General features: G+C 48.2%; 1 protein-coding gene across 1 annotated transcript in view; it reads left to right on the top strand.

The window, feature by feature from the left end:
• Window positions 1-233: 233 nt before the first annotated feature.
• Window positions 234-17541, top strand: part of ITPKB (inositol-trisphosphate 3-kinase B) — a 51899-nt gene continuing 34591 nt past the window's right edge. Inside the window, 3 exon segments of the mRNA XM_084283745.1 lie at window positions 234-350; window positions 986-1744; window positions 1747-2097. Coding sequence (XP_084139871.1) covers window positions 1145-1744; window positions 1747-2097 — 951 coding nt within the window. The 5' untranslated portion in view covers window positions 234-350; window positions 986-1144.

The raw sequence follows: 17541 nt of genomic DNA on the forward strand, positions 1-17541 counted from the left end.
GCCTGGGTCCTCGCAGGGTGCCAGCATCACACACGGCTACTTGCAGAGAAGCGTGCGGCCACAGCCAGGGTTAGCACATGTGTGTAAAGCAGCCCGCACCCCCACGCAGCCTGCGTGTTTGTGGGCTCCCCGTTCCCTGGCGTAGTGTGAGGGTTGCGGCTCCGGCAGCACGTGGAAGAAACGGACACAAGGGAGGGCACCCAAAAGTACGGAGGGGCTCAGAGAGCCGCATGCAAAGGCAGAGCCTCTCTGACATGCATGCACACTCACAGCAGGGCAAACAGCAGCCTTGTGCATGCCTGGGACCCAGGCTTGGAGGTGGTTGCGGCAGTCGGCATCCCAGCAGGAAGGTGTGTGCAAAGAAAATATGCTTAGACAGGGTGTGTGTGAAGATGTAGTTGTACATGGGTAGGTAAGGAGCTGGTGGAGATGTGGTCCCATAACACACGGAACGGGGCAGGCAGTTATGGAACGGAAATCCGTGTGTGAGACTGGGGCATGGTTGGACGCAGGTGACAAACCAGAAGGCAGCAAATTTGAGCTCTTCGGAGTTTTTTCTTTCATTCGGAAAATGACACCTTTTGGGAGAGATACTCAGAAGCTTCCTACTTTTTTTCCACCACAAAAGTTTACACACCAGCTGGCTGTAACTCCCCAATTCTGTTGTGGGACTAGCTGCTGATTTGGCCGTATCTTCTCGGACACCAGTTCTGTGGCTTCATCAACAGACAGCCTAGGGAAGTGGCAGGAAGGGCAGGAAGGAGGGGAAGCAGCCTCCAAACTGATTTCCCCTTGGCTCAGATTCTCCAGGTGACCGGTGTGGGCCATGTTCCTGAAGGCAGCACAGCGGGATGCCTGGAGGCGTGCTCAGGACCCGTGGCAGCGGGAAGGGAAGGGTTTATCCAGTGGTGTGCAAGCTGGAGGGTGAATTTAGGGAGGAGCAGAGTCACTCTCACCACTCTTCTCTCTCTCTCTCTCTCCCCAGGCTTTCCATTTTATGGAGCTGTGTGCCGGGCCAGCCCAGCTCCCCTTCTGCCCGCTGGTGATGCTGCCACTCCCGGTGTGGAGAGACCCCCAGCAGCCCCACTGAGCCCGAGCGCCGAGGTGGTGGTGGTGGCCTCCCTGTGCACCCTGGCTGACTACTATGGCTGTGTACTGCTATGCGTTCAATAGCTTGGTGATGATGAATAGCAACAGCGAGGTGACGAGCAGTGGGAGCAAGACACCGTCTCCTCCCAGACAAGTCCTGCCCAGGAGCCCGGAGCCACCCGGCGGTTGCCACTCACTCCCTGTCTTCAGCCCCACCGCCGTGCCGCCCCGCACGCCGTGCCTTGGCCCTGCTTTCTTCTTGCCATCTCCCGAGGAGCCCCCGCAGCAGCTGGGCAGCCCTGGGGGACGGAGGGGCAGCCGGGACGCAGACGGGCCGCCAGGCTCCCCCGTGGCACGCTGCCTGCAGCGGGAGCTGCACAATGTCCAAGTGAACCAGAAAGTGGGGCTGTTCGAGGCACACATCCAGGCGCACAGCTCTGCTGCCCACCTCCTATGGAGCCCTGGGCCGTCCTCTCCCCGGCCGTCCTCGCCCTGGCCGTCCTCACCGCGGCCTGCCAGCCCCACAGCACCGGCGGCGGGGCTTGGCACGGGACCCCGGCTGCGAGCCTATGGGGAGAGCAAGGACCCCGATGCTGGGGAGGTGCTGAGGCAGCCGAGCACTGAAGGGTCCTTGAGGGGCCTAATGATGATTGAGGCGCGCAGGCTGTGGGGCAGGCAGAGGGTAGCAGCCCTCTGGAGCCCTCAGGGCCCGGACAGCAGCAAGGAGACATGGTGGTGGCCCCCCCAGGACTGGAGGGCCGATGCCCAGCCATCAGCGGGAGCATCCCTGCCGTCATCATCACGGACCTGGGGGGCCCGGAGGAGGAGGCGGGTGCCGTGCCCCCCAGCAACCTGCCCGTTCGGAAGCTCTCATCATCCTCAGCCTCTTCCACTGGCTTCTCGTCGTCCTGGGAGGAGTCAGAGGAGGACATCTCCAGTGACCCCGAGCGCACCCTGGACCAAACGCCCGCCTTCCTGCAGACCCTGGACCAGCAGAAGCCTCGAGTGGTGAGTGACCACTTTTGGGGAGGTGGGGAGCAGGCTGGCAGTGGCCCCATGCTGGCCATGGCCTCACAGCCCTGGCACAGCCACTGCAGGGGGACCGAGGTTGCAGCAGAGGTCCACAGAGAAACTTTGCATGTGCTTGGAGGTGCTTTCTCTCACGTGAAAAACTTACTCCTGTTGCTAGTCTGAAAATGCCGAGCTCATGGGAGAGAGCAGTGACACTCACCCTGCTGCGCAGTTCTTGCAGGGGCTAAAACAGAGATAAAGCTTCAGTGCCGTATTACCCTAAAAAGCAAAGAGGTCTTTGTGGAGGAGCGGGCTCTGAGGCGTTCTCTAAAGGCAGGCACTCACGGGGTTTGTTGCATCACTTTGGGAATTCGTTCTGTCTGAATGCACCATACAGAGCGTGCCTTGCTCTGAGCTGTCACGCTGTTTATCTGGAGGGCTTTGAACTGCCTTATCCCAGTACAGGGCGGCTGTCACGAGGTGCTCTGATCAGAGTGTGGGCTCTCCCATATTCTGGATGCAAGATATTACCTTGATTTGAGATCAACAGAGATCATCTTTCAGTGATGTGGTTCATTTTGTTTAACTTTCCATAGACACATTATAGTGAAACTCAGTTGCTAAGCTCAATTACACAAGGAAGCCTGGAGCAGAGAAATACCTAAGTAGAGTTAAGGTATCAAACTTAAGAAGAACTGACACGCTGTGGTTTATAAAACACTCAGCAGACTGAAATAAACATATTTGCTTTTCTATTTGCTTTGTCCTTTTCCAAGAAGTCAGGCTCAGTTCTGCTTAGGATGGAGCAGCAGTTGAGTAAAAGCATGGTTAAGGAAGTTATGAATCTGTGGCTCACTGTGTTTGCAGACAGCTTTGTACTTCGGGGCTCTTGACAGATGAATCAGATCTCTCCCTTTCAGAGCTGCTGTAATCCCTCTGCTGATAAATGCCACTGGTTTTATATGCACGAGCTGTAGCAATCTTTGCTCTATTCTCCGTACTAATTGATGACTGTTACTTGTGCCAGTTCTCACTGTTTTTCTGTGGAAAACACTTCACCGATGAGCTGTAGCATCCCTGATGCTACTGTGGAAAGCCTCCCGGGGTCTCGGGCTGGCTCCGTGCAGCCTCCTGTGGCCTTCAGCGAGCTCAGCCAGCCCATGGCTCAGCCCAAGGCAGAGCTTGTTTGTACGAGCAGTAGGCCTGGATCAGATCGGGCCTAAGACCTGAGTAACTGCTGGGCTCAGTAGGACTTCTGCAAGCTTAACAAGATGAAGAACTGGTCCAAAATGTGTCAGGAAGTCTGAGGATGTGCATCCGATTTGGTATTTCAGTGCTGGAGTCATCTCAGCAGGAGCAGCTGGGCTAATGTGCAAAGATGCTTTCCGCTGGGCTCCAAAGGTCCCGTGCAGGGCTGATCACTGGCTTTGGCAGGTTATAGTCAACTTCTCAGCAGGACTGTGTGCGAATGCCAAGTAATTCAAAGCTGATTCATATAAATAACACCCAACTGTGTGTACTGGTTGGCAACATCTTAAATCCGTAATGACACACAGCTACCGAAGCAGTCTCAGGTTGCACACTCATTTGTTTTTGTGAACTCACTGTTTCCTTTTAACAACACATGTTGTCTGGAAACGAGTTGTGTAACGAGACAGAATGTGTGAGAAGCTGTCTCCGCAACTTGTGCTTTTCTGTCAAAATAAGTGCTTCTGGGAGACCTCGGCCCATAGAATCACAGAATGGTTTGGGCTGGGTGGGAACTCAAAGACCATCTAATTCTACCCCCCTGCCATGGGCAGGGGCACCTTCCACTAGATCAGGCTGCCCAAAGCCTCATCCAACCTTGACTTGAACTCCTCTAACACATCCACGTCCTTCGTGTGCTGGGGGCCCCAGATGTAGATGCAGCACTCCAGGTGGGGCCTCACAAGGCAGAGCAGAGGGGCACAATCCCCTCCCTCCACCTGCTGCCCACCCCTCTGCTGATGCAGCCCAAGATGCAGTTGGCCTTTTGGGCTGCAAGTGCTCACTGCTGGCTCGTGTCGAGTTTTTTGTCCACCAGAACCCCCAGGTCCTTCTCTGCAGGGCTGCTCTCAGTGAGCTCTTCACCCAATCCCTACTCATACCTGTGATTGCTCTGACCCAAATAGAAAATGGAAACCAACATCGTTCCTCTGAGCTGAGCAGATAAATGCTGGGCAGGGGCAGAGCCCTGCTAGTCTGCCCTGTTTGCTGCCGGTGCAGGAAAGGACTGTTGTGCCTAGGTGAGAAGTCACGATGAGCTGCAGGAAAGCCATTCTCACTGCAAGCATGTTCTGCACTGCACATCTCCTATTGCATGTTTACAGATTTGATAAACAGCAGGCTTGCTTCTGCCCTTCCTTTCTGGATGCCGGCTAGCTTAGACAGTCTATTAGGGATGTCCGGCTGTCTATTGTAGTTCCTCCTGGTGTTCCCGGGGAAAAGGCAGATCCCCCTGGCTGACTTGCCCTCTGTTTATACTTCAGGTAGGAAACTGCATTTGCAGTGGGGTCCACAAACTGGACAGTCATCAGAAGAAAATGGTGTTGCCTAGTGAAAGGAAGGGAGGTAGTGTGGCCACTTTTTTTTTTGACCCCATAACCACATTTGATACAGGCTCCATGCAGGTTTTTTGAAACATTTTATTCAGTACATCACGTGTCCCTGGAGTATTCTCTGGTGAATGGGGGCCATACAGCACTAGAAAATAGCGACTATGCCATGATTATACAGGACTTGTGAAGTACACAGACAATAAGAGCAGTTTGATGTTTTGCTGATGTTTAATTGCAAGTCTACTTAAAGTCTGAGTAAACCTCTGTGTAAGAGCTTTTGCAGCTGTGGCTTTCCCTGGGCTGCGGGCTGGTGATGGAGAAGCTCCATGCTTGTTTATTGATGCTTGCAAGGTTTCAATGATGCTTGAGGGATTACACTTCGTAGGCTGTGTGGGAGGGATGGCCTGTCCAGGCAGCGTGTATGGATGAGGACACCACAGTTTGACATGTTGCAGAGCAGCCCTTGCTGCAAATCCTTGCAACAGCAACATGGGCAGCTTGAGAAAAATACGTGTTTCTCTTGACTGCAAGCCCCCCCCTGGGGCACAGCAGCTCTTGCAAGGGTGTCTGTCTCTGTCACAGCATGTATTGTGCTGGGGGAGGGCTTCTTCCCTCTTACCTGGTTGTGCAGGTTGAATGTGCAGGGAAGTGAGAAGGTGCTCCCCATCCCAACTCGTAAGGGGCACAAATAGCCTGAGATGGCAGCCTAGCAGAAAGGGGTTTCACACCCAAAAGAAGCCCCATTCTAGCTATGACTATCACTAACTTCAGGGAAAAAATTTGGGTCTGTGAGCTTGGCTGCTTCTGAGGACTCTGTTCGCTCTTCCCAAAGGAAGGCTGATAGACCGAGGTGTACTTAGCAGCAGGACAACTGGCCCCAGTCTTGGAATCTGACTGTACTCCTTTAGCAAAATATATTCAAATGCTGGTTATTACAGCAAATCATCATCAGTGATCTAATCTGAAGCATATAAGACTATGGGGCCTGATGGGCTTCATCCCAGGGTACTCAGAGAGCTGGCTGATGTCATCGCAAGACCTCTATCAATTATTTTTCAATGGTCTTGGGAATCTGGAGAGGTCTCACTTGACTGGAATCTGGCAAATGTCAGTCCAATTTTCAAGAAGGCAAGAAAGAAGACCCTGGTAATTACAGGCTTGTCAGTCTCATTCAGTGCCTGGTAAAATTATGGAGAAAATTATTCTAGGAGTTGCTGAAAAACATCTGAAGGACAATGTGGTCATTGGTCTTAAAAAACACAGGTTCATGAGGGGAAGGTCCTGCTTAACAAACTTAATTTCCTTTTATGACAAGGTCACCCCCCTAGCTGACCAAGAAAAGCCAGTTGATGCAATATTTTTGGATTTTAGCAAAGCTTTCAAAGCTGTTTCTCACAGTATCCTGGACAAAATGTCCAGCATACTGCTAGATACAAACGTAATACGATGGTGAACAATTGGCTGACGGATTGGACTCAAAGGGTTACAGTAAATGCAGTTACATCAGGCTGGTGACCAGTCAGTCACCAGTGGGGTTCAGCAGGGCTTCATTTTAGGGCCAGTTCTTTCCTATGTTTTCATAAATGACTTGGATGTAGGACAAGAAGGTGTTTTGATTACGTTTGCAGGTGATACTAAATTGGGAGGAGCTGTTGACTCCATCAAGGGTGGAGAGGTCTTGCAGAAAGATCTTGACAAATCGGAGAGCTGATTTGTCAATCACCAGCAACATGATATTTAACCCGAGTAAGTGCTGGTTTCTGCGCCTGGGAGGGGGCAACCCTGGCTATACGTGTAGACTGGGAATGAGAGGCTGGACAGCAGCCCCGAAGAAAGGGATCTGGGGGTTTTGGTCAACAGCAAGCTGAACATGAGCCAGCAGTGTGCCCTGTCAGCCAGTAGGGACAACCACGTCCTGGTGTACATCAGGCATGGCATGGCTAGCTGGTTGAGGGGCGAGATTGTCCCACTCTGCTCTGTGCTGGTGTGGCCTCACCTTGAGCACTGTGTGCAGTTTTGGGTGCCACAGTTTAAGAAAGATATAAAGCTATTAGAGTATGTCCAAAGGAGGGCTACAAATATGGTGAAGGGTCTAGAGTGGAAAACATATGAGGAGTGTCTGACGTTGCTTGGTTTGTTCGGCCTAGAGAAGAGGAGACTGAGGGGAGACATCATCACGGCCTGCAGCTTCCTCACGAGGGGAGTGGAGGGGCAGGTGCTCAGCTCTGCTCCCTGGTGACCTGTGATAAGACCCAAGGGAATTTCATGAAGCTGTGATGAGGGAGGTTCAGGATATAAGGAAAATGTTCTTCACTGAGAGGGTGGTTGGGCACTGGAACGGGCTCCTCAGGGCAGTGGTCCCAGCACCAAACCTGGCGGAGTCTGAGAAGCATTTGGACAATACTCTAAGACACAAGGGTTTGTTTTTTGGGTGTTTCTGTGTGGATTTAGGAGTTGGACTTGATGATCATTGTGGGTCCCTTCCAACTTGGGATCTTCTGTGATTCTAGGATGCTCAGCAAGGTGGGCACAGAGATCCCCTGGGAGTCACAGAATCACAGAAGGGCTTGGGTTGGAAGGGCTGTACTCTTCCCATATGTCCCTGCTTTCACTGCCTGTGAATTTCCTTTTTCTGCTTCAATTTGCCCAGCAGGTCCATGCTCAGCAATGCCAGTTTGCTGCCTTCCCTGCTTAATTTCTTTCACATGGGGTTGGAGAGCTCTTGTGCTCTAAGAGAAGTATCCTTAAAGAGCTGCCAGCTCTGTTCAGCTCCTTTGTCCCTAAGGACAGTGTTCCAGAGGATCTCATTCACTAGGTTTTTAAACAGCTGGAAGTTCACTCTTCAAAAGCTCAGGGTCCTGACTTTGCTCTTCGTCAGGTCCATATTCCTCGAGGTCACAAACTCAACAAGGGCATGATTGCTGCAGCCCAGCCTGCCTCCAGTCTTCACCTCAGTTTGAGCAGCAGATCCTTGCTCAGCCAAATCCCCTAAATCCCCTAACTTTTCAATTCCTCAGCCACTGGAAACAAAGCAAAAGAAGAGTCAAAAGAAATGCAGAAATTGTGCCAGTATATGCTATAGGAAAAACAACAACAAGAACAACAAAACTCCTGGAAAAATAGTGGAAGATACTACAGCATTCCTCTTCCTGGTGTTCCCACCACCACTGTGAAAACAGGGATATGTGCTGAGCAGTGACCAAGAAACTCCTGGTACATTGTGAAACTTCTGTTCCTTTCAGCAGGCCGAACAGCTTGCTTAGGATAAGAGACTTCCATTACCATGTGCAGAATGACAAGAGTGTTTGGAAATGCTAATGGCACTGCTGCTGACAGATGATTTTTTTATTGATTTGTTTGTTTGACTCACAATGGCTGTAGCGTATTTCTGAAGAGCCAAGTTTAGACAGGATTAGTATTAGCCAAGGGCCTGTGGGACCCATGCTTATTTCTCTTTCGGATCTTCCAAGATGTAAGCTGACAACAACACTCCTGGTTTGTTTCTATAAAAATCCATCAAATTAAATGTGTTTTCATTCCCTTTCAGAGCTGTGATTGTGATTGGGAAGTCTCTGTGTAAGAGAAACCATGAACACATGGCTATGGTGATGCATGCAAGCCCTGTGAATACATGTCTGTAGGCTCACTCTGTTCACATACTTTGCTCCTTCCTCCTGCCATGGTTATATTAAAAGCTCCTGAGCTAATGAGCTTGAGTGGTATTACCAATATAGTATCAATACAATGTCTAGCATATTAGGGCCCTGCTTGCTTGCTCTGAAGTTATTCTTAGTCTCACAATGTGTACTTCTAAGAAGTGTGCACGGCATTGTGGCTGGCAGGGGAAGATGCTTAGCCCACCAGGTGAAGTGCCAAAGGATAGAGCCTCTTCCAGCCCTGCTCTGGGAAGACTCAGAAAAAGAGGAGAAAAAAGTGGGCACCTCTGTTTCTCCATGCTCAGAGCACCACGTTCAGCAGGCTTGGTGGCACAGCATGGGACAAGGTCAGGACCACCCAGTGCCTGGCAGGCTAGGCAGAGATTCAGGCTGTTCTTCGACTGAGTCTGTGCGCTCCTGGGAACTCACAAAGCACTGCTCTCTCTTTGGTAGTTCATCTTCTACCTACTCATGTGGCCTTCTCAGCAGATAAGCAGCTTTTTTATCCCACCCACGGAGGCTAGGTGAAGATGCTGCCATAACCCAGTGGGAGATGAGCGGTGCTATTTCAGACCCGTTTTCATCACCACTTTTAAGCTAATTGGGAAGGGTTCCTTTACTGCTAACATTCTCCATGATTGATAGCACAGGAGTGACATGGCACATAGCAGATGCCTTACTTGCTAACGCAGATGATGTCTCTTGCATATTTTGTTTTTAAAACAATTTCACACTAAAAGAGTTCATAAAAATGGAATAAAGCCCAAAACATTTCTGAGGTGAAAAAACAGACAAGAACAAGCATGATGTTCTTTGGGTCTCCAGCTCTGAAAGAGCCATGTTTCCTCCCCTTCTGATGGGAATCACAGATGTCAGGAGTTTTGCTGGTTACCCCTTAATACTTCTTGGGGCATTAAGCTGAATGTCCACAGAATGAAGTTCCTGGACCGGTGAAAACTTTACAGTTTTGTCTTTAACTTTTTAGAGCCTTGCAAAGGCAAAAAGCAATCAAAACATAGTCAGCAGCTGTCTCATGTTTTCCATATGATTTCTATAATGTGTTAGGTTTGCATATGAAGAAAATATTAGCGCAGCGCTGAACTTTTGCATGCCATGCAGTGACTGAAAGCCCGCACTGAGCTAATGTTTTCTTTACATGTAAATCTGTTCTAACTCACAAGAGGAATAATGACATCTATGTATGATGTTAAATGTCACTTCAGCTAAGATTAGTCTTCTGTAATTGTTAGAGATTATTTTTGTTTATACCGGTAGGAAAATTTGTGCAGTAAATTTGACCTGCTTTCATCCAATGAAGCCCAGCCAAGCTTTCTAAGAAAGACAAGTTAATATTTAGCAGACGGTGAATACTGAATGTTAACATTTGCAAATCACCAAGTGACTTAGCAGCCTAATCTGTATCCTCAAATGTGACTTTTAGGGCAATGTGTGCTTCAGTACCTGCTGGGTCACTTGCAGTGGCCCTTGGACAGAATTCATCATGCTCAGCCGTGTTGGATATCTCCCTGGGATAAATCCCCTCCTATGGTACCTTTCTTTTCTATTCGCTCTGATGTTATCTTTAGGATTAGCCAAGGAGTGTGCTCAAGCCAGGAGTCTGTTCCTAAATTACACATAAATGCATTTTATAACATTTGTCAGAATTTCATTCATATTCATACACGTAAAAATCCACATCATGCGTAACCTGCACAATAGTTGCAAGTACTTCAGAAACCTGCTTCAGTCTGAGGTCTGTCAGCCCCAAATGAAAGTGCCTATGTTTGGCTCTCCAGTCGGTGTTTAGGCAGCAAAATGTGTGATTTGCTCTGTAACAGGGATGGGCACCCAGCAGCACAAGTTGCTGTGGGTATGTTTGTAATCTCAGGGTCTCCAGCTGCAAGTTTCAGTCTGTGCTCAGATTTGGTGGGTGCTTTTAAGAGATGCAGATCACAGCTTCTTCTTTCCCAGCCATGGTGGGAGTTCGGCACTGGAGAGCTTCTGTTGCAGATTTGTGCCTGCGGAGGGAGACCCTTTCTACCACAGTCAGCTGTGGGTTGTGGTGACTGCAGAGGAATTTTCTGGCCTGTAGTTTCTCATTGAGCAGCAGAATTAAAGTCTGAAGCAGCTGCAGGCTGCTAAGACCCATATTATCCTTTATCCTTTCTTATAATATTTATTTCAACGTTATCATACATTTCAGCTATGAGAAGAAAGAAGTTATTTGTTTATTTCTTTATTTAATAGTAAAGAACTTTTTTTTTTTTTTCCATTAATGAAATGTAAAACAACACAGCCTAGTAGAAGGAATCCAATTCTTCCCTTCAGCTCTGTGAGACATTGTTAGCCAAAACACAGCGATTGCTTTGGGGAGGAGAGCTAGGGGTAAAACAGTAAGAGCCTAGCACTTCAAACGACTTGTAGTACAGTGCATTATCTGATCAGCAGTACACAACAGGAACTGCATTAGCATTTAGCACTGTTGCGGTTCTTAAGTAATAGTAAAGCATCCGTCCTCCCCCAGAGAGACCTACACGGGCTCTGGAGTGCCATGCTGACAGACATTTTAATGGGGTTTGGTTCGAAGTGCAGAATCAGACTCTCTTCACTGTTTGCTTCGTGCATTCGGTTTGCAGAGAGGACAGTGCCTGTAGCTCCTGTGGCGTGGGCCTCATGGAATTGATAAGGGTTTCATTGCTGGCTTCTGGGTTTTCATCCTTGGCTTTAGCTCTTGTGCCTGGCGTTTTGGGAGATGGGACTCACAGGCTGTGGAGCAGAGGGGGTGTGTTGCAGTTATCCTGCAGTCTTTTTTTGTTACAAAACTCCCTTCAGCCTGAATGCTTTGGGCCTTGCTGGAATGAAGAGCAACGCCAGGAACACTCAGCACAACTTCTCGGTAGGATCTGTAGGATCGTAACGCCAGGGAGAAGGCAGAAATGTGGCACAGAGTGGAGGTTAGCAGCAAGCTGAGCAACGGCAGCAGCTACCTTCAGCATCACCCCTCCTCCCCCTCCGCTTCCTGTCCCTTTGCCCTTGCTTGGGCAATTCATCTGCAGCAAGATAGAATCAAAGAACCCTCTTCCTTTGCTAAACAATTCGCTCCTTTTGTTAGGGTCAGATAAAACGCTGATAAAAGCTGTTGTAGCTCCGCAGAAGCCAGCAGGAGCGTGCTGCAGATTGGGTCCGTTATCACTTCTCCCCTTGCTCTCCCCTTCATGTATCCAGTTACATCTTGCACCGAGGCCAACCTCAAACGCAGCTCACGGAGCAGAGGGGCAGGCCCCACGCGGGCTCTGCCCACTGATGCACACAGCCTTTGGGGACGGGAGCGTTACAAACAGAGATCTGAAAGGTGATTTTTTGGAAACTGTACTTAAGGCTGAATGTTTTTTTCTCGTTCCTTGCTGAGGTCTCCGTTCCCACCGCTTGCTAAAAGGGCAGGAGCAGAGCCTCGTCTTCGGCTCGCTGCTAGGCCTTGTTGTGGGGAGGGGGAAGAATAGCTTCTACCCCACTGAGCCACATGTTTTCAAAGCATTTTTAGTAAGCAGGGACTTAAATACAATAGTCCAGGGAGGCTGTGTGTGTTACATGTGCTGCTATGGGCAATATCTGTTTAACACGCTGCAGGGACCATTCAAACCTGCATCTGGAGGGAGGGAGGAGAAGTCAGGTTTGCTTTTTTGGCTGACTGCAGGTCGGAGTCCAATCTGCAGCCTCCCAGGGTGTGTTTTATATGGGTGGGTTTTGTTAAGTTTCAGGCAAAGCTATTGCACCCCTAGGCTACTCATATTAAAGGTTTGTCCAATTTTAGCAACATTCTTTCCAGGCTCAGCTACATTTGTTTTTATCTTCTCTATGTCAACTGATGATCTGAGTCTGAAATGTATAACTGCAGGATCTCCTGTTATGTATTTCTTCCACAGCTGTAGCTGAATCAGGACGTTATAATACAATAACGTGTTGTAACACCTAATGCTTTCTTTAATGCATTCCAGATTTAAGGAGTCAGCAAAGTTTATACATCCAAAGTCATAAATTTAAACAATAATACGAACAAACCCTGAACCACGATTGTATCTTGAAAGTGGGTTGTAGTTTTTTGTTGTTGTTTGTTTGATTGTTTTGTTTCTGTTTGGTTTTGTTTTTTTTCTTTCCACTTTCTGTCTGCTCTGGCTAAAGTCTGTTTGTAGGAAATTCAACAGGACAGATAACAGATGATGAGACAAACAACTTAATCCTTTAATAATGTCAAATGGAAAATCCAACAACAGATTGGCAAGGAACTCAAATAACAACTGCAAAGTTACCCTTACTGAGGACTACAGAACTGGTTTCAAAGCCTGATCCTAGGATATAATTAGAGATGAGCCTAAATAAGGCCCCATAGGTTGAAACATTTTTTTTTTCAATCCATGTATAGCATCAGCTTAACTCCACTGGAGCTCATTCAGCATCACCTCGTATCTTTTGCTGTCCTCAGTACTCAGATAAAGTGACCATGAGGGAGCCAGGGTAGTATTGCCACCTCTGGGAGCTGTTGTAGGTGGGAGTCTGGGACAGCAGCAAGTGCATGCTGCCCAGGTAGTGGCTGCTGGTACAGGGGCAGGCAGAGGTGCTGGTGCTTCTCACAGCTGCCAGCACTGCACTGGCCTCCGAGTCCTTCCCCAGCACACAGCTGGCCCCCATGCAGCCTCTCGCCCGTGTCCATTCCTGCTGCTTAGGGCAGTCTCCCTTCAGCCCTTCGTCCTGCACTTTCATGGTAGGAATGTCTTACTGGGCTGGAGATGAGGGTGGCCATAAAGGAAGCAAAGGAATGAGGTCTTGGAACTGTATCTTATCTCTATCCACCTCAATTACTGCTGTATTTTAAGAGGCAGTGTATATGAAACCAATTGTTTGAAAAAAAAAAAAAAAAAAACACCCTGACAAGTGTGCTCTCCCAGCTCCATTGTTTTAATGTTCTCCTAGGAATTTGTATATACAATGTTCCCGGTTCAGTTTATCTCTTTCTGCTTGACAAATCCTGCATTTTCCTTCCATACTTTCAACAGAGTGAGATCTAACCTTGATCTATTCTTTTTGCAAAGCCCACAGAATTACCTGTCGGGTGTCACGTTGCCACCTTCACAAAAACTGGATATCACAGTTTTTGACCTAGATGTGCCACCACTAAAAAAAAAAAAGACCCTGCTTAAAGCACATAGAGCAAAGATAAAGGGGTGGAAAACCAGCTCCAACCTGAGCCAGACCCTCTCTCAGAGGAGGGTGCAGCTAATGTCATCTGGCTCTTGTGGAAGCCTCCTTGCACAGGAGGTTAAAACAAATGGCTACAGCTCTGCTCCTTCACTGCTAGCGTCCTCTCATCCACGTCTCATTTGAGGAGAAAGGCTTGGCCTCTCTCCTCAGGTCTCTGCTTTCTCATGTTTCTCTCTGGTGCTGGAATGACTTTTCGGAGCTGAGGAAGACAGCGTGGGAGTCTGGCTCATCAGAAGTGTCCGTAACATTGACCAGGGGACAGGCCAGTGACGAAGGCAATGCAGAGGCAGCGCAGTGCCACCTGTGCTGGTTTTGGCCATTCCTGTATTTTACAACCAGACCAGCTCTGGTACTAGGTTTTGGAGCTTTTGGCAAGCCTAAAACCTATTCCACATCCCAGGTTTGTTCCCGTGGATGGGAACCCTCCCCAGAAGGGGAGAACACACAGAGGTGCCTGTTGAGCATAGGCTGATCTCATGCTAGAATATACGCAGGAGTTGACCTTTTGGCACTGAAATTAGTGATGGGAATAGATAAAATCACATTTGAAAAGAAAAGCCAAGTAACTGAGACGTGATGCACCTAGGGGGAAAGAATCAAGGCGGAGAGAGCTGCAGAAGGGCCAGATGACAGGTTCAGAAAGCCGTCTTTCAGCAATGGGTTTGATGGATCTTTGCAGAGCAAGTCTGCAGAGCTATATTGAGATGTGAAATTCAGAGCTGAGATGATGAGCCCTGGAGGTGAATTTTACTTGGGTGTGTAAGTTGGAGAGGCTCTGTGAGGGATATTACCCTGAAAAAGCTGGGAGGCTTGCAGATAGGGTGGATGTGAGGGCTGAGAGAGAGAGCGATCCAAATTTTCCACCTGCTACAAGTTTCAGGGTAGTAGCGAAATTCTCACAAATGAGAGCAGCAATATTTACATTCACATTTCAAAGGCATAAATTGTTCTGCAATTCGCTAGGCTGCGAAAAAATCAAGTGTCTGTATTGCTGTGCGAGCCACAGTGCAGTCACGCTTACCTCAAAGCCGAAATTTCCCTAAACTTCCATGGAAGCACCTCCAAGCCCTGGCATACCCCAACCACCCTCAGAGGCCTGATGTTGAGCTTAAAATTTTTCCAAGAGAAGCAAAACTCTGCGCTCTCCCCCACTATCAGGAAGCCAGCCCAGCCTCATTGAGGAACTCCGTCTGTGCGGTGGCTTCTCTCAGAGGCTGACTCCCCGTTTGGTCTCTGGAGAGGGTGGCTCAGGGCTTTTTCAGGCAAAACCATGGAGGTTTTAGAGCTGCTTTATGGCACAGATCCTGTAGCTGCCTGCAGAGATGCTGTGGTTTGCCCTCCAGCTCTGCTTGTACCCCAGGAGCATCTGTAGCGTGCCCCCAAGACATCTTGACCAGCAGTCCTGTCCAGAAAGACTCCAGCAGGACAGGAGATTGTAGGAGCTGGCTGGAGCTGGCAGAAGTTATTTTGGCACAGAGTAAATTTTCCAGTGAATGTCAAGGGGGAGGGGGAGTCAAAATGATTCACAAATTCAAACACATTTCCTGAATACTTCTGGTCTAGAAAAAAAAAATAAAAAAAAATACAGAGGTGGGGGAAGAGGGTGGGATGTTAAAAATAGCGACGTGTGTCATTCTGACACTTTCAGAATGAAATGTTTCATTTTGGGAATGGTTTGTTTATGTTTTGCACGCATTTGAAATGTAGATTTGATTCAAAATGGCATTTTTCACTTAAACGTTGACCTCGGCTTCAAAACACATTCAAAAAGGAAAAGAGAAAGGGTTATTAGAAATTACGTAACCCAAAATGAAACCAAATGGCTCCCAATGAGAAATTTCAGAGTTTTCTCTCTGCAGCCCCACAATTTAATTTGTGTGCAGCCTGACCTGACCATCTCCTCTCCCCCAAGGTTTTTTTGGCTGAGCTCTGATGCAAAGAAAGCTGCGCTCCCTCCAGCTCTCGTGCTGGCCAATCCTTAAGTGCAATGCCATGGAGCGAGGACTTCAGTATAATCTGAGGTCAACCACACTTGGCTGTGATTCAACCTGAAACCTGTGGTATCAAATGATTAAGAGCTGTAGCTTTTGTAGATAACTGGCAGCTTCTCCGGAAGGCGTAATGTGGAACCTCAGCTAGAAAAATTACCCAAACTCATGAGGCCCTGAAATCTGATCTAGAAATCTTCAGAAAAGCCGGAGTTTACACACAGCTGAATGGCAGACTTTCACTCCTCTGACAGTCACACTGGGCTCATTCAACTCATTTATTAACGGGAAGCAAACAAACAGCTAGCAGATGCTTTGCTGCAGCCAGAAGGGAAGGAATGGGCACATTTTCTGTATTGAGCCATCACCAAGTTTTCTGTCCCTTGCTGATTTTTGCATTGTTGGGACATTTTGTGCTGTTTCCTCCTCAGGGGTCAGTCACTTGGTGTCTGGAGTGGAGCTGCCTTTGCTGAGATTTACCGTGACTGTCTTATGACCCCTTTACTTCCATGCCTTGGGAGGGTTTGGGTGCAAAACAGATGCTGTGGGGCAGGACAGCAAACCTTTTAGCAGCAGCTTCTCGTGGTCAGGAGCTATAGGAAATTCCTTTTCCGTTCTTGGGAAAATCCTGGGCTTTACCTGCAGCAGGAAGATTTGTAAGCTTTTTTCCTGTCCTGCTGTAGTTTATTGTTACTGAAGGATGGATCTTCTCAAAATAATGAGCATCGCCTTGAAAACCACCAAACTTTTTGGTGGGGTAGGCAGGGGTAAGTTCTACATTTGTTTTTCTAATTTTTCTGCCTTTCCTTACACTTGGGGCGATTTTACAGTCTCATCTCCCTTAGCTAGAAGGTTACAAATGTGCTTTCTTTTTAAAAATGAAAGTTCAAAGTCTCAGCCTCCTGACTGCAAGAGCTGGGGGCTGTGAAAACAAGGCAGGGCTCACGGTAAAGCTGCAGGGGTGGGCAAATGCGCTATTGGGATAGCTTCTTCCCGTGGTTGAGAAATCTGATGCATGGAAAGAAAGGCCAGAAGAGCATTTAATTTAACACACTGAGAAAGCCAGCTTTCCTCCTTGCCCCAGCTGAAACAAAAAGCCCATCCTCGAATAAAGCAAGATCTGACTTCCTGCTTGGATGTGTGTCGCGGGCCCAGGACAGCAGGTGGCATTTGATTCTTACATCCCTGTGGAAATTAAGAATCATCTCCAAGGCAAAAATGGGAGGTGAGGGCATAGACAAGAGGAAAGTGGTGACTGGAGAACAAGGACAATACAGACTGCACATGGGAGGCCCACGTTTTTAGCAAAAATCTCATTTTTTCAACTAAACGATTGCATTTAGTCAGTGATCTATTGAAGACTGCCCAGATCTTTAATAAGAAATACTGGGCTCAGACAGTGGTCAGAAAAGGCCGAGGAAGGTTATTCAACCATCCTAAACTTCCTTGCAATTGAATGGTGCAAAGGTCCTGAAACGCTGCCAAGTTCTCTGTTCTCTAGCAGCACTGAGGGTGTTTGGATGTTAACCTCCTCTCATCACATACACTGACACGTTCTCCAGCTCTCCTCTGACACCGCAGTATTTTTTTTTTCCAGATGATGGGTATGCAACTTCTTTTCCCCAAGGGTAATGAGGCAAAGATATTTTTCTTTTTTAGTGCGTCTTTAGAGCTGGTTTATGTTTAAAGGGAATAATCCCCAAAGCAAAGGCATCCGTGCTGGTTGTATCCCACTGCCAGTTGGTGGGCTCACTTTTTTTTCAGGTGCCCCATCTGCAGGGTTAACTTCAGTGACATTACACCACAAGGGCACTTTTAAAGATTGCAAACAACGTGGACATGTTCTTCTGGAAAGCAGCTGTTTCTGGAAAACTCGATAAATTTACTGTCGGCCTAATAAACAGAATGAGAATATTTCTGGGATGTAAGATTAGATGTGGAAAGCAGCCTTACTGGCTATTG

The sequence above is a fragment of the Netta rufina genome (genome assembly GCF_964035555.1).
Source record: "Netta rufina genome assembly, chromosome: 3".
Taxonomy (NCBI): domain Eukaryota; kingdom Metazoa; phylum Chordata; class Aves; order Anseriformes; family Anatidae; genus Netta; species Netta rufina.